The sequence below is a fragment of the Perca flavescens genome, chromosome 2 (assembly GCF_004354835.1).
Source record: "Perca flavescens isolate YP-PL-M2 chromosome 2, PFLA_1.0, whole genome shotgun sequence".
NCBI lineage: Eukaryota > Metazoa > Chordata > Actinopteri > Perciformes > Percidae > Perca > Perca flavescens.
The window spans coordinates 13,108,291-13,129,107 of record NC_041332.1 but is presented as its reverse complement, the minus strand read 5'-3'; the positions used below and the strand labels follow the sequence as shown (position 1 = coordinate 13,129,107).

Sequence of the window (20,817 nt, the reverse complement as noted above, 5' to 3'; positions counted from 1 at the left end):
ACAAAAGAAGAACGCAGATCACACAACCATATGGCATTTTGCTTTCCCCTCTACTTCTACCATCATGTCTGTCACTCCAGGAAGAAGAAGACCATCTGCACAGTCCCCCATCTACATATACACTCTATCTCTCTCCTCTGAGCCCTTTTTTCCCCCTCCTTGTTCTTCCATGTTCTGATTTGTCTGTCTGCCCCCATCAGACTCAAGGCCCAAGTTAACAGGTTGGGTTCACACCCCCTTGTGCTTATTACCGGCAGTCGCTGCTGCCGTTAAGACTACTACTCCCTGCCTAACCTCTGCTTCCCACAGTGGACAGCTAATGGACACTCTCCTCTGGCTCGCTCCACGTCTACCCCTGCCTGTCCACCATCCCTCTGTCTCTTTCTATCTTCCACCCACTCTCCACTGCTACCCCTGACGCCAAACCTTCCAAATTGTAACACACATCGTACAAGATGTTGCTCTCTGCACAATAGATTTTACAGTTTTTTCCAACTGCTTACACACGTTTTCAAAACTATGTCTCCTTTTTTCAAAACTCTACACACAATTCCTAAAACTGCACACACAAAATGGTAAATTTCTCACATCTCCTTCAAAATGAAACCCTGCATTCAAAATACCATAAACACATCTCAAAATGAAGCATTTGCATCAAATGGCAAACACTTTTTTCATAATAGTAAATATATGGATATACCATGTTGTTCTAAATCTAAAGCTCTTTTGTCTTTCATAGGTTTATATCTACATTTACAATGTTCTAGAGGGAAAGTCATCTGCTGAAAGTGGTTGAAAAGTGCACCTGTAAAAAACAATGTAATGTTACAGTAAAACAGAAAATATTTATTGGGCAAAACATCACGTTAGTAAGAGTAGCACAGCGTTGTATACAGTAGCATGACACAAGAAAACAAAAGTATAAACATATGTAAACCAAAGATATCATTTTTAGAATAAAGAATATGTGTGTGTGTGTGTGTGTGTGTGTGTGTGTGTGTGTGTGTGTGCATGTGTGTGTTGTGAGTGTTTGTGCATGCTTGTGTGTCGAGGCGGGGGGTGTGTGTGTGTGTGGGGGGGGACAGAATTGTGTGCACTTTGTGCAAAACAAAGTCTGATTGATTAGTAATGCTGAAATAGTCATTAGATAGTTGCATGCAGTATGGACGCCACCTTAAAGCTACTCAAGATGGGCTTCTCTCCCTGATCTCATCAGAGATGGCTCTCCTTCTTCCTCTTCTTCCCTCCTCCTCCTCCTCCTCGTTGTTATCCCCTGTCTCTCCCTCTTCCTCCTCCTCTTACTCTCTGTCTATTGTTGGCATCCATTGTTCCAAACAGGTAATCTGACCTTTGTATAGGCCTATACTAAAGCAATGATTGGTTAGTGTTCAGTTATGACATAATGTGTTTGCAAATGTGAGGAGTGTGTGTGTGCCCTGGTAAATAAGTGTAGCATTTTGATTGGTTGTGTTTAGAAATGGATAGCAAGTCACTTCCTGTTAGATTTTTGTGTTTTAGGTAGAGAATTGTGTGAAATGTTTTGAAAAAAGTGTTTTATGCAATTGAAAGCTGAGTGAAAGGCTGAGAAATAGCTTAAATTGTAATTGTAATTGGTGTGTGTTTGTGTGTGTGTGTGTGTGTGTGTGTGTGTGTGTGTGTGTGTGTGTGTGTGTGTGTTATCATTTGCCTGTCTTCATGTTCCTGCATGTCTTATTCCGTGTGACAGTGGGATATGACTTTTCAGCTCTTTCTCTCCGGTTAAAAAAAAAGAAGAAGAGGGAGAGAATGAGAAGAAGGAATAAAGAGCAGCGAGTTAATTACCACCTTTTCCTCTTTCCCTTCAAAGGGGAGGAGATCAAAGCTGTTCCTCGCCTCCCCCTGCCTTCCTTTCATTCCCCCCCTTCCTTACACCCCAAACATCTCCACCACCAACCCCTATCAGACCTAGCCTGTTAATTTGTAGTCCCTACTCCTCCCTCATTTATCGGTGATTCAGTGGTTCCAATGATGTTCATCCACATAACCATAACAGTGATACAAGGGCCCGTTGGCCCATTCCACAGTTTTTGTACTATTTTGCTGAGCAGATGTTACACATTTCAAGCTGATAACAATCCTAGTGTGTCCTTTTCTTATAAGAGGCCATTCCCGCCATAAATCATACTCTCACACACACAATCATAATTCTGCACACACAACACCATACTCCTTTCAGGCCATAAATCATTCTTCACATACTTAAACTACTTTACTCTTTTCTAAACACTATCACTGTTATTCACACCATCATACTCAATACGTCATTATACACTGTATGGTAATGTGTTTCAGACAGAACATTGGCGTGTTTGACAAAGAGTGATATTGTTTATAAGTGAGAATAATGGTGTTTGTGTGTGTGTGTGTGTGTGTGTGTGTGTTAGAACTAGTGGAAATAAATGTAGAGTTTCATTCGAACTCTCTTTTGTTTCAGTCAGACTCAATCACACTTAATGTCATCCTCTCTTATACACTGTCAGTCACTTACTATTATCCTCTCATAATACAGTCGTTATTTCATATTCTATAATTCTTTCCCACTTTGTTCTAATCTCCATACATACAATATACTATCATTCTCTCTGATGTATAGTTTTATTGAGCATATTTGCGTGCGTGTTCATTTTATTATCTTGTATGTTGGGTACGATTAAATCACTCTTTCTGCACAGCCAAACGGTACAGCTTCTATTCTCACACTGCATGGTTCAATCAACTGGTTCCGATGTGGTTTTGTCTTGACAAATCAAATATAGTTTTATTTAATCAAGATTACCTCATCCTCAAAAAGGTTGACAAAAGAAAGAAAAGCTAGTGTAGTGTTGCTTTGTAAAATCTACTGTGAACGGAAAATAAGAAAAGAAAGAAGAATATTGGCCCACAGATGGCTGTAAGATTCAGACAGATTGGTCCATCTGTTTTGCAGGGAAGTTCAGTCTTATCTATACCAGTATCATAACCGTCTCAGTCAAGACTACAGTTAGCCAAAACATTTAAAATGTTACTGCAATATTACACTACAGTTTATAACAGATCATTTGATAGCTGCCATTTAATTGGCACAATTAAAGTACAAGTAAACAGTATCTGATTGTCCAACAGATCGTTGAAAATCCGTGCTGATGATAAAGTTAGTCTCAAGACCAATTTGGAGTTTAAAATTAAAGTTATTAAAGTAATTAAAGTTAAAAGGCTAAATGTATACAGTGTCTGCCCAGCGTTAGTTGAAATAAAACAAAGGACACATGGTATATATGGTATATATATATATATATATATATATATATATATATATATATATATATATATATATATATATATATGTGTGTGTGTGTGAGATGGAAAAAGTATCATGGTGAGTACAAGAGTGTGATTGTGCATGTGTGAAAGTGTGTAGTAGTGTGAGTGGGAGACATATCTTATCTTCTTTCTCTGTCACAGATCCTGAATCAGAACTTGTGGCTCCGGCGATTGTGATTGGACCTAAAGACACAACAGTGGTGGCAGGAAGTGAGGCGACACTGGAGTGCATTGCTAACGCCAGGTAAATGTATTTGATGTGACACACACACACACACACACACACACACACACACACACACACACACATACACGCACACACAAGTGCAAACAATTCCTTTCTTGCTAGACGGCACTGTTTTCTTCCAAGGCAAATAGGGGACACAACGTAAACTTGTAGCTCAGCAAGTCTCTCGCCCCGGAATTTGTATATAGACAAACACACACACACACACACACACACACACACAAACACACAAATACTAACACAGGGGCTGCAGTCTAGTCTGACTCTAGAGATGTTTTTCAGAGCAACAACACATACTTCAGTTCAAGAGTTAGCCGAAATTGAGCCAAAATCAGTTTCCGCTCATCTCTTAGATAAACAGTGGCCAGCAACTGAGCACTGCCTTATGTGTGCTTTATGTAAAACAATGCAGTATTTGTTTTGAACACAGCCTGTAGTGTGTCCTTTTATTCCCTCTGAACAACCGTTTTGGATGGACTCTTCTCTCAAGACAAAAGGAACACTTTACACCCGGCCTATACAATTGGTGGCCCACTGGCCACGTCCGGCCCAGAAGCAACCGCCGATTGGCCCAGCAGAATCCGCTCCATGCCTGTTTATCTGTCTGAACAGCCTAATTGGTTAACATGGTTCTGCGTGCTCCTTCTGTCTGTGTCTGCGTCTGCCCATTCACTATATTTCTTAGAAATAGCCTAGTATCGCTGCTTTTTGTGATTGTGTTATTTAAATGGCATACTTATTCCACATATTTGTCCGTTGTGTCTAAGCCATAGAGACAAGCAGACACGCACACACAAGCAGACATAACAAACAGACACACAAATAGGCTGCTGAAAATGTCTGCGCCATCTACATTTCATAAAATCTGTCCCATCTGAATTTGTTATTAAAGGTGCTCTAAGCGATGATGGGTGACATTACTTCTTGTTGACATTCACAGTATTTTCAAACAAAACGAAGACTTGCTCACTCCTCCCTCCTCCTCATCTCGTCCCCTCCCTTCTGTGCTTCAGCGCAGAAGGGTGTGATGCCAGGACAGGGGCGTCGGACTGGGGGTAAAACCGATACTGATAACCAGGGCCCAAGGGGAGAGAGGGCCCTTGAAAAGTCTGTAATATATTTTATTTCACCTGGATATTTTCATTTCCTAATTAAATTTCATAATGCATGTCAGATGAAATGTAAAGTTAGTGTATTGGCTGAATAACTTGGTTGATTGACTGACTACATTTTGTATACAGAAAAAGACTAAGGTCTCACCCACCCCTTGCTAATGCGCCAAATGGTTTAGTCCATCTGCACGCTTGAGCGTCTGGTGGAGCGCAAACTTCTGCTGTAGAAATGTCTTTCTCAAAGAAAGTCAAATCATGCTACCAAAAAAGAAAGGAAAGACAGGAGAAGGAGAGAAAACTAAATGAGGGGAAACAATTGGTAACTGACTTCTTTTCAAAGAAAGGTGAGCACAAACTAAAAAATGAAATCCATGGTGCTAAACTGCTTGAATATCTCCGTGACTGTTAGTGCTAAAAACAGACTGAGACAACCCATGTAAAGAGCAGAACATACACTTTCAAATCATAATTTGGTTATACATGTAATCTGAGGTAAATGCTAAATAAACTACACTAGCAATGCTGTTTGCATATAACACACCATTGTAATAGCCTAATTTAAAACATGTTTAATTTTAAACATTTAACAATTTGTCTTAAAAAAAGCCATTATCAGACCACTGCTCAAAAAATCCACTCTTGATCCGGAAGTCCTATCCAACTATAGGCCCATCTCCAATCTTCCTTTCATATCAAAGTACTTGAGAACGCAGTTGCCACCCACCTTCAGGATCACCTCAAACATAATAACCTCTTTGAAAAATTCCAGTCAGGCTTCCGCACTGCCCACAGCACAGAGACTGCCCTTGTCAGAGTCACAAACGACCTCCTCATATCATCTGATGCTGGCGCTCCCTCTCTCCTCATACTCCTGGACCTTTCTGCTGCATTTGATACTGTTGACCATGGCATTCTTTTAAACCGGCTACACCTCACCACTGGACTAAATGACACTGCCCTCAGCTGGTTCAAATCATACCTCACAAACCGGACAGAATACATCTCCCTGGGCCACTCCAAATCAAATCCACACACAGTTACTTGCGGTGTCCCCCAGGGGTCAGTCCTTGGCCCCATCCTCTTCATTCTCTACCTCACCCCCCTTGGCCAAATCATCAACCGTCACAAAATTTCATTCCACTGCTATGCCGATGACACACAGCTCTATGTAAATGCCACAATTGAAACCCCACAGTCACAGTCATCCCCATCAAATATCACCACCTGTCTGGAGGAGATAAAGGTATGGATGGAGCACAACTTCCTTCAACTCAACAGCTCCAAAACCGAAGCCATCCTGGTTGGCACTCCTCACCAGACCAAATCATCATCCATAACCAGCATCACCTTTTCTGGCTCCAACATCCCCCTCTCATCAACAGTCACAAATCTTGGTGTAAAAATGGACTCCCAACTCACTTTTGAAGCCCATATAAATCACCTATGCAAGACCTCCTTCTACCACCTCCGTAACATCTCCAAACTTCGCCCCATTCTCTCCCTCTCAGATGCCGAAAAGCTGGTTCATGCCTTTGTCTCCTCCAGACTGGACTACTGTAACGCACTGCTCATTGGGATTCCTGGAAAGAGTCTGCAGAGGCTTCAGTACATACAAAACTCTGCAGTTAGGATCCTGATGAGAGTGCGGAAACATGAGCACATTACCCCCATTCTCCACTCACTCCACTGGCTTTCCGTCTCCACCAGGATTGAATACAAGGTTTCCCTCCTCACACATCAATGCATCCATGGACACGCCCCTCCCTACCTCAAAGAACTTATCAACCCTCAAAACACAACACGCTCCCTCCGCTCCACTCACTCAAACCTCCTCCACATACCCAGAACCAGACTCAGGACTATGGGAGATAGGGCCTTCTGTGCTGCTGCCCCACGTCTGTGGAATGCCCTCCCTGACACCTTGAGGGCACCTCAATCCACTGACTGTTTTAAAAAAGGCCTTAAGACATTTCTCTTTTGCAAAGCTTTTGGTCCCTTTTAGATGTTTTAGATGTTTTATTTTTATTTTTTATTCTTGTATTTTAAACTACTTATCTTTTTGGTTTTTTTTATCATTTTTTATTTCTAACCTGTAGCACTTTGAGATCTCTGATGAAAAGCGCATTATAAATTAAATGTATTATTATTATTATTATTATTATTATTATTATTAAATGAATAGGCTATAATGTCTATAATTAGCAATATGTTGAGGAACATGGGGGCCCATCAGGACTGCCTATGCATAGGGCCCAAGGTCTGGTGCTACGCCCCTGCCAGAGGATAGAGGAAGAAGGGGCAGTTTGGAAAACTGCATTTTGGGTAGCCACAGTTACATCCTAGTATATACCCAAAGAGAACATTGTCAGTATCTTGTCCAACATTAATTGAAAAGAGAAGTGCGGCTGAGGCTGCTTTGACCAGATAAAGGCACTGCTAGCCTGAATCGTCAGATCCCAAAAGGTGATGTTCAAAGCTCTACTTGCTCAACATGCTGCATTGAGTTTCACTGCAGACTTATTTGTTTAAGGTTTTTGTTGGATTGGGTTATTTAATCAAGGCTAGACGTGCTGCTCTGATCTGTGACAGCTGAAGTCCCTTTGAATATTTCTCAGCAGCATTTGGCCAGCACTTGACCACTGGGAAGCACTCAAGGTACAGTATGAAAAAAACATATTACACATAATAGAAGATGGGAAATACCTACAGGATCCATTTCCATCATACAAACAATGAGAAATACAGTTTGATCAGACCAGTCTCTTATTTATTTGGTTCTTTGCAACCCACTCCACTGGTATTACAACTGTAGACAAATTAGCTCAGAGTCTCCTGCATTTCTTCTGTCAGAAACAACCCACTCCACAGGGACTATTTCTTATATCAGAGAATCAACTGAAAGATACTCACTCCAGAGAGATATTGCTGTTCCCTGGAAAAAAAAACTGAAAGCGAGAAACTGTTCCATTGATGTTTGGGAGAAAGGAGCGTATGATCAGTGAAATCAAGTGCAGTGCTGAAGTCTAAAAGCATCTGCTATACACATCCATTAACCATTAATCATATGCACCAATGCAGCCCTGGTAGAGTGCTAACATAATTAGGAGTTTGATTGAAAACAAGCTGTGCCGGTAGGTCTTACAGTATATTAAGGGCGATAACATCTGCTTTTCTGTCTTTGGGTACATTTAGAATTTTTGTTGTTGTGGACAGGAGCCACTGAGTAAGCATATTACATTTTGACATATCAGCCCAGCCGTAAGTTTAATTACTTTTCCATTCCAACTTCGCCTACACCTCGACGTGTATCATCTGAGATAAAAAAAAAAGAAAGAAGCATTCTCTCAGCTGTATCCAAAGAAAAGGCAAAACACATTTTGTGTCCGACATATTTACAGATACATCCAAGTTACCCACTTTGAAACACTTAAGTTTTCTGTGACTTCTTAAAATAGTAGAAGTAGAATAGTTTTTACTGTCTTCAATTGTTTTTACTTAACAGACCTTATAAATCCAGGACAGCAACAGAAAATATGTCGCTAAATGCAAGAATACTTTTCCACTTTTTATTCCCGTCATATATCTGAACGTTGTACCCTCTACATTACAGTAACACGGCTGAATTACCTTGTAAGGGCTTGTCTTTCGCCTCCTCCACATTCCTTAATATGACCTTTGCTAGTGCCATCTGATGTCATGTCAAACTAAACAAATTTAGGAAAAGATTATTAGTAATAGTTCACGATACAAAATAATGTGACATTAATGATCTTTAAACTAATGAAGATATCGCTCAATATGTCAATATGACAGTGGTTTGTATTTCATACTTGTCATAATTAGGTGTTGTGCTAGTAAATCAGTTGCACATTTTAATACAGAGTGCTAATAAGATTTGAAATGTTGCATTAAAATGCACCATAATACAGAACTGTACTTTCATAAATAGATTAAATTCTGTATCAGTGCCGTCTTACACACATAAACACACAATAATTATGTTTTGATGTTGTTCATCCAAAACCAGAGGTGTCAAGTAACGAAGTACAAATACTTTGTAACCTTACTTAAGTAGAAATTGTGGGTATCTATACTTTACTGGAGTAATTATTTTACAGCAGACTTTTTACTTCTACTCCTTACATTTTCACGCAATTATCTGTACTTTCTACTCCTTACATTTTAAAAATAGCCTCGTTGCTCCTATTTCAGTTCGGCTTGTTTTCATTCCAGATAAATCCAGATAAATCGCGTCATCCGGAGAGAGTGAATTTCATTGTTGTTGGATGAGAAGTATAAACATATACCATTCTGACACCCTATTGGACACCACCAGCATCGCACCTGCACATCGGTGTTAATTTTGACAGCAAATTCTGATTTAGTCTTAGTCTTAGTCTTTTGAATAACACACCATTTAGTTTTAGTCTTATTTTAGTCATCTGAAATCTTTTAGTCTTAGTCTAGTTTTAGTCGACTAAATATCATAAGAGTTTTAGTCGACTAAATCTACAGTGGACTTAGTTGACTAAATGTTTCTCCAGAATTTCCGGTCATTGGAAGTATCCATCAGTCTGTTATGGAATGGTATTAAGGTTTGAATATGCAATACAGACACAGATTTAACGGTTCGTCCTAGACCTAGCTCTGACATTTCTGTTGTTCATGAGACATGTCATTGCCCTCGGGCCGGGTGCACTGCAAAACGTTAGCGTGTTGCTAACGAGCAAAGTCAACTGAAATAAGCCAAAGCTGTGTAACTAAGATTGTGCAACTAAACACAACTAAGTATAATGTAAACAACCTTACTGTTGTGAAAACGTTCTGCAAAGTTCTGCAAACTCGTCCTTCTGTGTAACTGCTGCTGCGTTTGTTTAGATGTTGCGCGTGCATTTGCCGTGGCTTTTTAAAATGGCTCTGCTGCTTCCGCATAAATCAACCTACCCTCAAAGATTCGCTCTGATTGGATTTCTTCCCAACTTGTCCCACAAAAAAGAATGGTTCTGATTGTATCTCGTCTCCATTCGTCCCTCCCTAACATTTTCGTCTCATTTTTATTTGTTGACTATAGTGTCTGTTATATTTTGTCACAGTCTTCGTCATCATATCTGACTTTTTATTTCGTTTTCATTTAGTTTTTCGTCAACGAAATTTACACTGCTGCACATGACACAAATCACGTCCCACTCCAGCAAGGAAATAGCAGACGGACAGTATGTAGCCTAGTACGAAGATGTCCGTGGCAGAGACTCAAGAGAACTCGAGCAAAATGGCCCAACCAAGCACCGGCAATTTTCTTATTTTACATCCGTTGTCCTCTCAGATTCCTGCAGCTAAGCTTGGATGTACATTTACATTCCAATAAAGGCCATTGATAACATGCCTCTGAAGTTTGACTTTTTGCCCCATTACAATACTTATACTAGTCATCATATCTTCTGCTCCATGAAACACATGTTAATGCTCAGTAGTACACATATATGGTTCTTTAATGTATTTGCATTGTACTAAAATGTGTTCATTTTCAATGGGCATAAATGCGGCTGAAACAGGTGCATCCCAAATTTTTCAACATTAACATTTTAACATAACATTATAGTCATTATGGCCTTTAGAAAACATTTTTTTTTGTGGAGATGGGGTAGTGCACTATAGGCCCCTGTGGGTGCTAAGCTTTTGTCCTTAATGGCATTCCCCCCCCTTACATTACTTTTACTTTTTTACTTTAAGTAGTTTTGAAACCAGTACTTTTACACTTTTACTTGAGTAAAAAGCTTGAGTTGACACTTGAACTTCTCCAGAAATATTAAGTATTAAATCCTAGTGTCTATACTTCTACCTGAGTAATGAATGGGAATACTTTTGACACCTCTGTCCAAAACAAATATTAACTATACATGAAAACCCTTTTCTTTTCTCCAACATCCAGAGTAACTGACTAAAGCTCCTCTGTGTTGAGTAGAGCTGACTGCTCTGATATACAAACTGTCATCATTCATTTCCTGCCTCATTGACACATAAACCGATGGCTTTAATATGTTGTAATCGCCTTGTGTCACTCTTTTTTTTTCTTCTTTTTCTCCAATTCACCCTGCTCCTGCTATTCTTTTTCTCCTCTCCTCTCCTCTCTCCTCTCCTCTCCTCTTCTCATAGACCTATTGACAGCCTTGTGGTGTCATGGAAACGTGATGGGCGTCATCTGGCAAGTGGGCGTCGGCTCACTCTTCCTGCCCCCACCTCTTCGGACACAGGGTTATATGTTTGTGAAGCGTTGCTTAGCAACAGCACTGCCAAACCTGTGGAGGCAAGGGCACAACTCACTGTGACGGGTAAGAAAAAAAGGGCAGTCCCTCACTCACACACACACACACACACGCACACACACACACACACACACACACACACACACACACACACACACACACTGCCTTACATGATTATCCTGGGTAGGCCTGACCCATCAAGCCTAATTCCCTCAACATGTACCATTAACTTCTATTTTAACCTCACTCTTGTCTTTTCTTGTACATTTTTTGCTCCAGGCACTGTTTAATTCTGTTTATTCCTCCTTTTATTCCTCATTTTCTGCTAGAAGCATGACTGTGAACACCTCGGGCAGTAACTGTCAACTACAGGACTACTCTAGCTGAATCTGTTGTCCACATTCACCAATAAACTGCCCATTGCAGTCACGAACAGCTGTTGCATTCATGTCGACACCATTTCATCCACGCGTGCTCACAAATACATGCGTGTGTGTACTCTACGCTTACACACAATCACAAAGTGGCACCACAGACACACATATCTGTTTGCCCAGCAGCTAAATTAGTTTTGTTCCCTGGAGTCGCCAATCAATAAGAGAACACAGAAAGCACTCAAACAGGAGCGCTCTCGTCACAATCCATTCCTGTCCTCGATATGTGTGTGTAAATAGAAAACATCATACGCGCAGGCAGGGAGCGCGTGATTGATGAAGCGAAACTTTTCTCCCCCAGTTCGTCAGCGTCTTTTTGATCTGCTGTGATTGTCGGAGTGAGGGAGCACCTAACACAGAGAACAAACTACCCACGCCTACAGAATACTCACTAGTCAGAAAAGACCTGCCTGAATATTTTTATCCCACTCATTCTCTTTCTGTTCTCCCTTTTCCTTTCTACCACCAATTGTACTCTCTCTCTCTCTCTCTCTCTCTCTGTCTCCCTCTGTCTCTCTCTCTACATTATGTTCCTTCATTAGGCCAATGGGACTGTAAAGGCCTGCCTGGCAGGGACAAAGTCTGCTTGCATTCATATGTATCAGAGGAGTAGAGACTGATGAATACATTAGTACTGATCCTCTTTTTCTGCTATGGGCTCAACAGACCTTGATGCAATGAAAGGGATTCCTAAACAGAATAGTGTATGTGTCTGTGTGAAAGAAAGAGACAGCCACGAAGGGATTCATTATTCAATTTCATTTCTTTTCTGCCCAGATCCACTAATCGGAATATTTATGACACTCTGTGCCCGTGTTGTATACTGTACATACGACTACTGGCGTAAACAACAATATATCTGTTGTTGTTCTCCATCTTTGTTTTTGCAGGCAGACAGCAGGGAATCCAAAGAATCCCAAAGCTTTAAACCCAACTACCCAAACACTGCATCTAGGTCCTTGCACTCATCTGACTGAAGGCGATTAATGCATTCGTGTTATTGTTGTCACGCCACATGGCTGTTATTCATCTCTTGTTTTCTTATTCTTCCGCTCACTTTATGCCTACCTTGTTCTCTTTTCAAAAATGGTGCCGAATCCCGTGCTCAGTAAGATGGGAGAAGAAGAGATGGGCACATGTATGGGTACAAAAGTTACCATGAAGTAGTGATGAATTTCAAAGTCAAGGAAAATAAATGTAGCAGCAACATGGAAGTCTACAGTGTAGCTGTCCACACACACACACAGCTGGATCAAACTTGCAGTCTGTCTTTTTTTTACTTCATTGCCACCTCAGTTTACCCATCCACTGTGTGAAGCTACAAAGGAGAAATAGAGAGACGCTGGAGGAAAGGGATTTATTCTCTTTTTTTTCTTAAGTACCACAGCATTAAAATGACAGCATGGTGTCAAAACATTACTGTTATATGGTATTATTAAACAAGTATGGAGCCTGAGGCAGAAAAAAATGAAATTAAACTTCTACTAAAAATGTCTTCTCCTCGTTTGTGAAGACTTATATCTTTGTGACAACCGGTATACACATTCATTATTTGGTGCGTACGCTGGACATTTCGTTTTTCCTCAAAGTCATTTTTCAGTGAACAGGTGCTGCTACTGTGTGGAGCCACTTTCCCAGAGATACCAGACTGAAAATGAATTAGCCAGTCTGTCTTCTTCTCCCGCTCTGTGGGTTTTCTGTGTCATCATCTCTCGCAAAATATTAACAAAGTTTTTTGAAAGAAACGGAGAGTATGCAGGAGTAGGTCAATTTCATAACCCGTACCATTACAGTAATACACCAAAAGGCATACGTTCACATTCAAATCGAGGGAAGCTTTTAGAGCGACACTGTACTGGTGAAGATGTTTAGAGGGAGTCTGTATTGGCAGCGGTATTGTTAGCGAAATGAAGTAGTTTAGAAAGGGGAATTGTTTCCCTTGGGAAGCTCAAAGAATGAGTTTTTGTGTGAATGTGTGTGGAAGTCATTTCACAGGACATATAGACAGGAATCCTGCTTTGCAATTACACTTAACATACTCAAGGCCAAGAGGGGATCCCTCTTTATTTAGCAGTGCCGTGTTTTCCATTTCAAGTCTCTTCTCTTCTTTTGCTGACTGTGTGTAATTCAGGCCTGTGTGTAATAACAACAGAGTGAAAACATTGTAATTTCCCCTTGCGGGATTAATAAAGTATACATTATTATTATTATTATTATTATTATACAAACATCTATACAGAAAATACAAACTTTTAATCTTCACAGTTTGAATAAGTCATTAGTTTCTTTAAAGAAAAGAGTGAACACACATGAACATTTTTATTTTATAACATACCAGTTTTTTTAGGACACAAAAAGGAATCAAAATCAGCAGTTTGCTTCAATAAATATGTAATTTTACCATATTTTGCCTGTAGTAGTTTATGTAATGACTGGAAAAAAAGGTACGTAATAACAAAGAACATTGGATGTTCTGGCTTGCCATGCACCTGCATCGTCGCTAAATACAAATGAATGTTGTGTTTCCATTGCTTCCACCTCCATTACTTTCTGAAAAACAATAAGTCGCAGTTTTACTATAGTAAAGGTAGGGTTTTTCACGTTTTTTATAGCTGTGTATGTAAGCTCAGACATCTTACCTGGACATGTTGGTATCTTTGCTCTTTTACCTGCTCACTGTTTCTCTTGAACAGTATAGTGTATAACTGATTCATTCTTATTTGGTGTTTCTTTATTTCCAAAAAAAAGTATATATATGTGTTCACTAGCAAGTTTTTCAGTTGAAATTGCAATCAGCAGTGTTTGAAATGCACCAGACTGAACTCCATTCTGTTTTGAATGTGTGGTTAACAGTTTTGACAGCAGTGTGTTAGCATTTGAACAAAGTGCTGTGAATCCACAGTGTTGTGCACGTTGTGGTTAACGTCATGGGATAAGTGTGTAGAGTTTTGAAAACTGTGTTCAAGCAATGAAAAACAAAGTTGGGTTCACATGAACTGCTGCGGTTCAGACTGTAGTTGCATATGTAGCTTCAGTTGTGCCCACTGTCGTTCAGCAATCGAAAAAAAACTGTGAAGAATAAATACTTGTCAAGGAAATGTTCCCCTCAATTCTTATTTCAAGATTTTGTTAAAGCTATTTAATGATTGAACAAGTTCAAAGCCTTTTTTGAGTGCTTAGTAGTAGTTCAAGTGTGTTTGCAGCAGGGGGTGTGCTTACTTTTTGTTCAGTTTGAGATGTTATTTTATCCATATGTTGATTCAGAATGTGCTGCCTATTTAAATGCTTTACATTTTGTGTTCTAACATTCTTCCCTGCAGAGCCACCTTCTCTGACTGCTAAACCTAAGAGGAAGATCCACGCTGACCTCGACAGGAATGTAGATATCCCCTGCCTGGCTACAGGTGTGTGTGTGTGTGCGTGCGTGCGTGGGTACGTGCGTGCGTGTGTGTTGCCCACATGTACATTGGAATAGTTACTGGCCGTGGTTATAATTTCTCCTGTCCATACTGGCTGTGAAGAGATCCGTTGCTAAAGCGAGTCCAGTAAAAGAAATGGATGACAAAATCCACAGTCCTCGTTCTGTGTAAAAATACATCCCGTCAAACATATGTAAGGCTTCAGCAGTCTGACTTAGTAATGTCAAGTGGGTATCTTGCAAGGCTGAGCTGTCGTGGATGAATAGTAACACATACATAAATATTGTATGGTGTAAATAACCACATTTTGAATGATTACAGCAGTGAATAACTCTTTCAATCTACATATGAAGATGTGAGTATTGTTTTTAACGTAGCCTATACTCTCAGTCTCAGTATGCTTAAAACAAACTAGCCTATAAGAACAGCATGTGGTCTGATTACATCTAAAGACAACAGGCTGTGGGGGATGGCCGCGCTTGAAAAGCCGGCAGTCATAGAGAGAAGCGAGACACAATGGTTTTATTCAATGCCGTTTCAGAGGATCCGACAAGCACTTTGAAGCATACTGAGGCCATGAACTGAACTGATTGTGGTGAATCCTCACATGAAAACGTCATAACTTGTCTATGTCCGCGCAGCATATGTTAGTCAGATTGTAGATTTCATAGAGACTGTCTGTTTATCTTAAGTATATACTGCCCAGGGTGTGTAAAGGTGACTCTTACCAACCTTATAGAATGCTGAAGTTTGGCTTAGTTGTGTGTGTGTGTGTGTGTGTGTGTGTGTGTGTGTGTGTGTGTGTGTGTGTGTGTGTGTGTGTGTGTGTGCGTGCGTGCGTGCGTGCGTGCGTGTGTGTGTGTGTTAGAGCTGAACAATATGAGGAAGAGTGACAGTATACTTGTGACAGTACGAGCATATTAACATATTGAGACTAAGCCTGAAAATTGCACTTGTTCATGACTCTTGTTTTTAAATGGATTACATAAAAACATATATATGAGCAGAGGTGGACACGGCTCTAAAAACAGCAACACTCCTCTCTGTCCCTGTCTCTCTCTCTCTCACACACACACACACACACACACACACACACACGTACAACCACTGAGCGAGCCTGTTCCTCCTCGGTAATCTGATACAGTGGCAGTGTAATTAAATAGCAGAGACCTGAGGGTATGAAGAGAGGGATGGAGGCTGGGAGGAGAAACGAGGGAAGCAGGAAAAGACAGATAGAGTGCAAAGTGACAGAGTGAGCGAGACAAGGAGGGGGTGAAAAATACCTCACACATGTCTGTGAAAGCTTGACACCAACAGATTGAGGAAAAGTGTGGAATTCATCTCTCCTCTCAAACACACACACACACACACACACACACACACACACACACCAAATTGCATGATTCCCCTGCCTGTCATATCTGGCATGTCCGTCAGACAGGTGGGAGCTTATACTTTAGACATTCGGTATGCTGCTTTTGCCCACATCTTTTATTCAGAATGTTTTTTGGCCCCCTCTGCCACCCTTACCCTACCACCCACACCCTCCAATCAATATATTATTAGCAGTCATTATGCCCACATGCATATTTATAGAGAGAGAGTGGATAACAGAGAGGAAAGATTAGTGTAAAGAATGTGTGCACGTGTGTGTGTGTGTGTGTGTGTGTGTGTGTGTGTGTGTGTGTGTGTGTGTGTGTGTGTGTGTGTGTGTGTGTGTGTGTGTGTGTGTGCATGTGTGTGTGTGTGTGTCTGGTGTGGCTGGTGTGGCTGGTGTGGCTGTTTTAGTGAGAGTTGGAGCAGTTTGCTCAGCAGTGAGGACAGCTTGCTTGTTATTAAAGAAAACATTTTCTCCTCATTGTGTGTTCGTTTTCCGTGTACATGCACACGTGTAGGCGTGCCCCAGCCCAGGATAGAGTGGTATAAGGACGCGGTGCCTCTTTCCATACTGGCCAACCCTCGCTACAAGGTCACCGCAGGCTCCGGGCTGACGGTGCGCAGGGTGCAGCCAGGAGACGGAGGAATATTCCAGTGCTTCGCTCGCAACGCTGCTGGAGAAACTCAGGCACACGCACAACTCCTTGTTTCAAGTGAGTTTGTCTGACACACCAACACAATAAAACACGTTTACACAGATTCACTTACACAAACCTTCGGCGGCATTGCTTCTGCTCTCAAGTCTCTTGACGCCACTATCGTCTTTCCCCTAACTTTCTTTCACATGTTTTAGAATTTAAATTTTTTCTTCTTCTATTTTTTGTCATTGTCATTTTCTTTGTATCAGCTCATATATGCTGTGACCTGGACATTGCATTGCTGCAAAAATATTACAACGATTTATCGATTGCACCATGCACTTTAATGGACATAGCACTGTATGGGGTTTTTCTAGAGGGATTTATGGGAAGTTAACTTAAATTAGGTACAAAGTCATGGGTAAATTCTTTTCATGGGGACATATATAGATAAGGCAAACGGGTGAACAGCTTAAAATTATATGCCTGTCTGTTTGTTTTTGCTCTAACAATATTTTGTTGTTATGATGTAGCAATGACAAAATAAAACTGAACTGAACTGAACTGTACTTGTTTTTTAGGGCTGCAAACTAAAGATGACTTTCATTGTCGATTAGCCTCCAGGTTATTTTTTTTCAATTACTCGGTAAATCATTTAGTCTCTAAAAGGTCCGGAAAATAGTAAAGAAAAAACTGCTTGCAAAATAGTTGATTATTTCAGTGTAGGCTGACTAATCGATTAATCAACTAATCATTTCAGCTATTTTCCTTGCCATCCCACTTTATCCACTTAATTTGGCCTTACCATACATGTAAACATTTGCAATGGTCATTAACTTTCATTTAAAAATCAAATACCTAGCGTGCTGCTTTGCCTTTCAGAGTGAGTTTGAGCTGCAAAATAGAACCACGCCTAAAGTTTTTCTTCTGTTTTGGCAATGTGACAAGCCAGCCACAGCCCCGTCTGAAAACAGAAGACTATTTTGTTTTTTAAATTAAAGTGATAGTCAGAGTCAGTCAAACACTCTGCCTTGACTTGATAGTTTGCAGTGCGTGTCAGCTCCAGACATCACATTGCACGCTCAGTTCAGTTACGTTTGTCTCAGTAGAGTTACGCTCTGTTCAGTGAGCGTTATAATTAAAAGACCCCATGGAGCTTCCATACCACCACCTCCAACATTTATGCACACACACACATAGCACTAGGGAATGCATAAAGCCTCCATTGATCAACACTGTCATTCTTTATTTTTTTCATTCTTCTGTTTTCTCTTGCCATTAAAGGAACAACACCACCTACAGTAAATTAAGAATTACAATATGTTATTTCCATAGAAAAGTTTAATCAATATTTATGAACATGAGCTTTACTATACTATATTCTCAAAGCCAGAAACAATGAATGGGAGGTTGATTTTGTGGATCCACGGAATGTTTTTTTTTCTTTCTTTATACCCCAATGAGCTTTATGCTCTTGTAGTGTTCTCAGTTCTGAAACAGAAAATGTACCCATATACTCAGAACATTCCCCTGGGTGCTCTCAGTGTCATCTATAATATATTTCCTATATCATTGTCTATGGAGTTGTTCATGTTTACTAATATTTTTGGACTGAGGAGCATAGGAATAACATGTTACGACATCAATTTGGAAAATGGGCGTAATTTAAGCTCCACTCTTGCTCCACTCTTTTCCCACCAATGTCCTCTCAGTAGCCATCTATCTGTCTTCATTCCACTCATACTTTCTCCCTGTGTTTCAGGCGTGGCCCCCACATTTACATTTCCTCAGTCTGACCAAACAGTAACTGATGAGACCACAGCCTTGTTTATGTGCCAGGCGAGCGGAGCTCCAAAACCTGCCATCACCTGGAGGAAAGGTAGCCAAACACACACACTCTGAATTACACGCTGAGCACACACACGAAGACACAGACACGCTGACACCATTGTGTTTGGAATTAAAAATGTGCTTAATGACTTAATTAATTTTGTTCACCTCAAGGCTGTTTTTTAATTATTTTCTCTCTCCGTAGGATCACAGATATTAGCTAGTGGCTCGGTCCAGGTTCCCAGATTCACACTGTTGCAGTCAGGTGGTTTGCAGATTCAGCCAGTCAGCTTCCAGGATACAGGAGAATACACATGCATCGCCTCCAACTCAGAGGGAACCATCAACGCCACCTCTATGCTCACCGTCTGGAGTAAGACATACAAGATTACAATACAATACAAGACTGAACACACAAACAAAAATACATTAAACTGCTCAATACACTTTTGCTAAACAGACTAAAACAAACATGGAACGCTAATTTATCCGTAGCTGTCAAATTGCATTAGCTCCAGTTGGTGAACAGCAGTGTGATTGGTTATTGATGCAGTGGGCTGGTGTAATGGTGAAGTAATCATCTGATTAGCCGGGTTAGAGAAAGTATTGATTAGCTGGTAAACTTATCGATTGGGTGATTTTATTTATAAATATATATTTCTGCAGCTTTAGATTAATTACTGTTGAATCTTGATTAGCACAATCCTCTGTTGAGCACTATAATATGTATATATATATATATATATATATATATATATATATACACTTTACTCATCTATTGGAGGCCTGGTCACATCCAAAGTATACCAGGACTTAGTTACTGACACTACAGATGCTAGCTTTCACTTGGTCTCTTTTGGTTAAAAAACATGTGAAATGTGTAAAACATCCGAGTTGAACAAAGCACCAATAACATGATAGACTAAACAGCTCTTCACATTATAAGTGTAGGTGTCTGAATGTTGGTTGTGAGTGAGAGAAGAAGCCTGCTTGTGTGCTGTTTAGCTTCAATAGTTTAGGACTAAATTGTTGACTAATTATTTTTGCATTATTCTGGAGCAGCATACATTTAAATGTACACATTTTAATTAAGACTGTGTGTCATGTTAATATAAGAGAATAATATACTGATTTAATTCCACCCTGTAAATGTATCCCACCTGTGTCACTGCACCTCTTCTTGTCTCTCTTCATTTTTCTCTGCTTTTTTTTTTTGCAGGTCGAACAGTCATTTCTGTGCCTCCAACAGACCAGCGTGTCATCAAAGGAACCACTGCTATTCTAGACTGTAATGCTACACATGACCCCAGAGTCAATATCAGGTACCTGCTTGTCTGTTTGTGTGTTTACCTACATGCATACTTATTCTTTTAGTGTCTGCTTCTCTTCCATGTTTTTCCATGGCTTTCTGTGTGTCTGTAAATACATACAGTATAGTGTAAATGTACTGTATGTATCCCTATTGCAGCTTTAAGTGGGATCGAGGTGGTTTGCCGCTCCGTCCCACCAGTGGGGGCCGTGTCTCCATGCGCAAGGGTTCCCTCACCATTGGCCAGACGTGGTCAGGTGACATTGGGGATTACACCTGCACCGTGACATCGCAGGCTGGCAACGATTCTCGCTCTGCACGCCTGGAAGTAATGTGAGTTCAAAGAATCATGTGAAGCTGTTTTGACCAATTTAACCCCTCATTTCTGATTTTGTTATCTTCGGACAGATAATCCCATCCAGGCACGTTGTTTCCAGTCTTTGTGCTAAGCTAGGCTAACTTGCTGCTGGCTGTATCTTAACGCACAGACATAGAAGTGCTATCAAGCTTCTCATCTAACCCTTAAATAAAGCAATAGAGCTAATAAACATATTTGGGTTTATTTGTAAAGCACAGTGCAGTTTTATTTTATATTACTGAACATTATCTTCCTATTATCGTCATTCAAATTGCAGATATATTTGACAGGGAGGAGGCCTCTGGATTAAGCATTAAAGAAAAAGCTATTGGCTATGCAGAACATAATTCAGGAGAAGCAGCACATAGGTAATTTAGTAAATTGCAAAACATAAAAAAGCGTTAATGACAGCTTATTTCATCAGTTTTCTAATGAAATAATTGCTTGTTTTCAATAATAGCCGTGTCCTATTAGGGGTCAGATAAACCAAA

At 40.3% G+C, this 20,817-nt stretch overlaps 1 protein-coding gene across 3 annotated transcripts in view; it reads left to right on the top strand.

The window, feature by feature from the left end:
* sdk1a (sidekick cell adhesion molecule 1a) overlaps window positions 1-20,817 on the top strand; it is a 252,184-nt gene that overhangs the window by 153,949 nt on the left and 77,418 nt on the right. For all 3 annotated transcript variants that reach the window (XM_028594450.1, XM_028594442.1, XM_028594455.1), the window contains 8 exons: window positions 3,481-3,583; window positions 10,852-11,027; window positions 14,716-14,799; window positions 16,710-16,904; window positions 18,592-18,708; window positions 18,865-19,032; window positions 19,879-19,981; window positions 20,128-20,301. In XM_028594450.1, coding sequence (XP_028450251.1) covers window positions 3,481-3,583; window positions 10,852-11,027; window positions 14,716-14,799; window positions 16,710-16,904; window positions 18,592-18,708; window positions 18,865-19,032; window positions 19,879-19,981; window positions 20,128-20,301 — 1,120 coding nt within the window. The remainder of the gene's footprint in view (window positions 1-3,480; window positions 3,584-10,851; window positions 11,028-14,715; window positions 14,800-16,709; window positions 16,905-18,591; window positions 18,709-18,864; window positions 19,033-19,878; window positions 19,982-20,127; window positions 20,302-20,817) is intronic.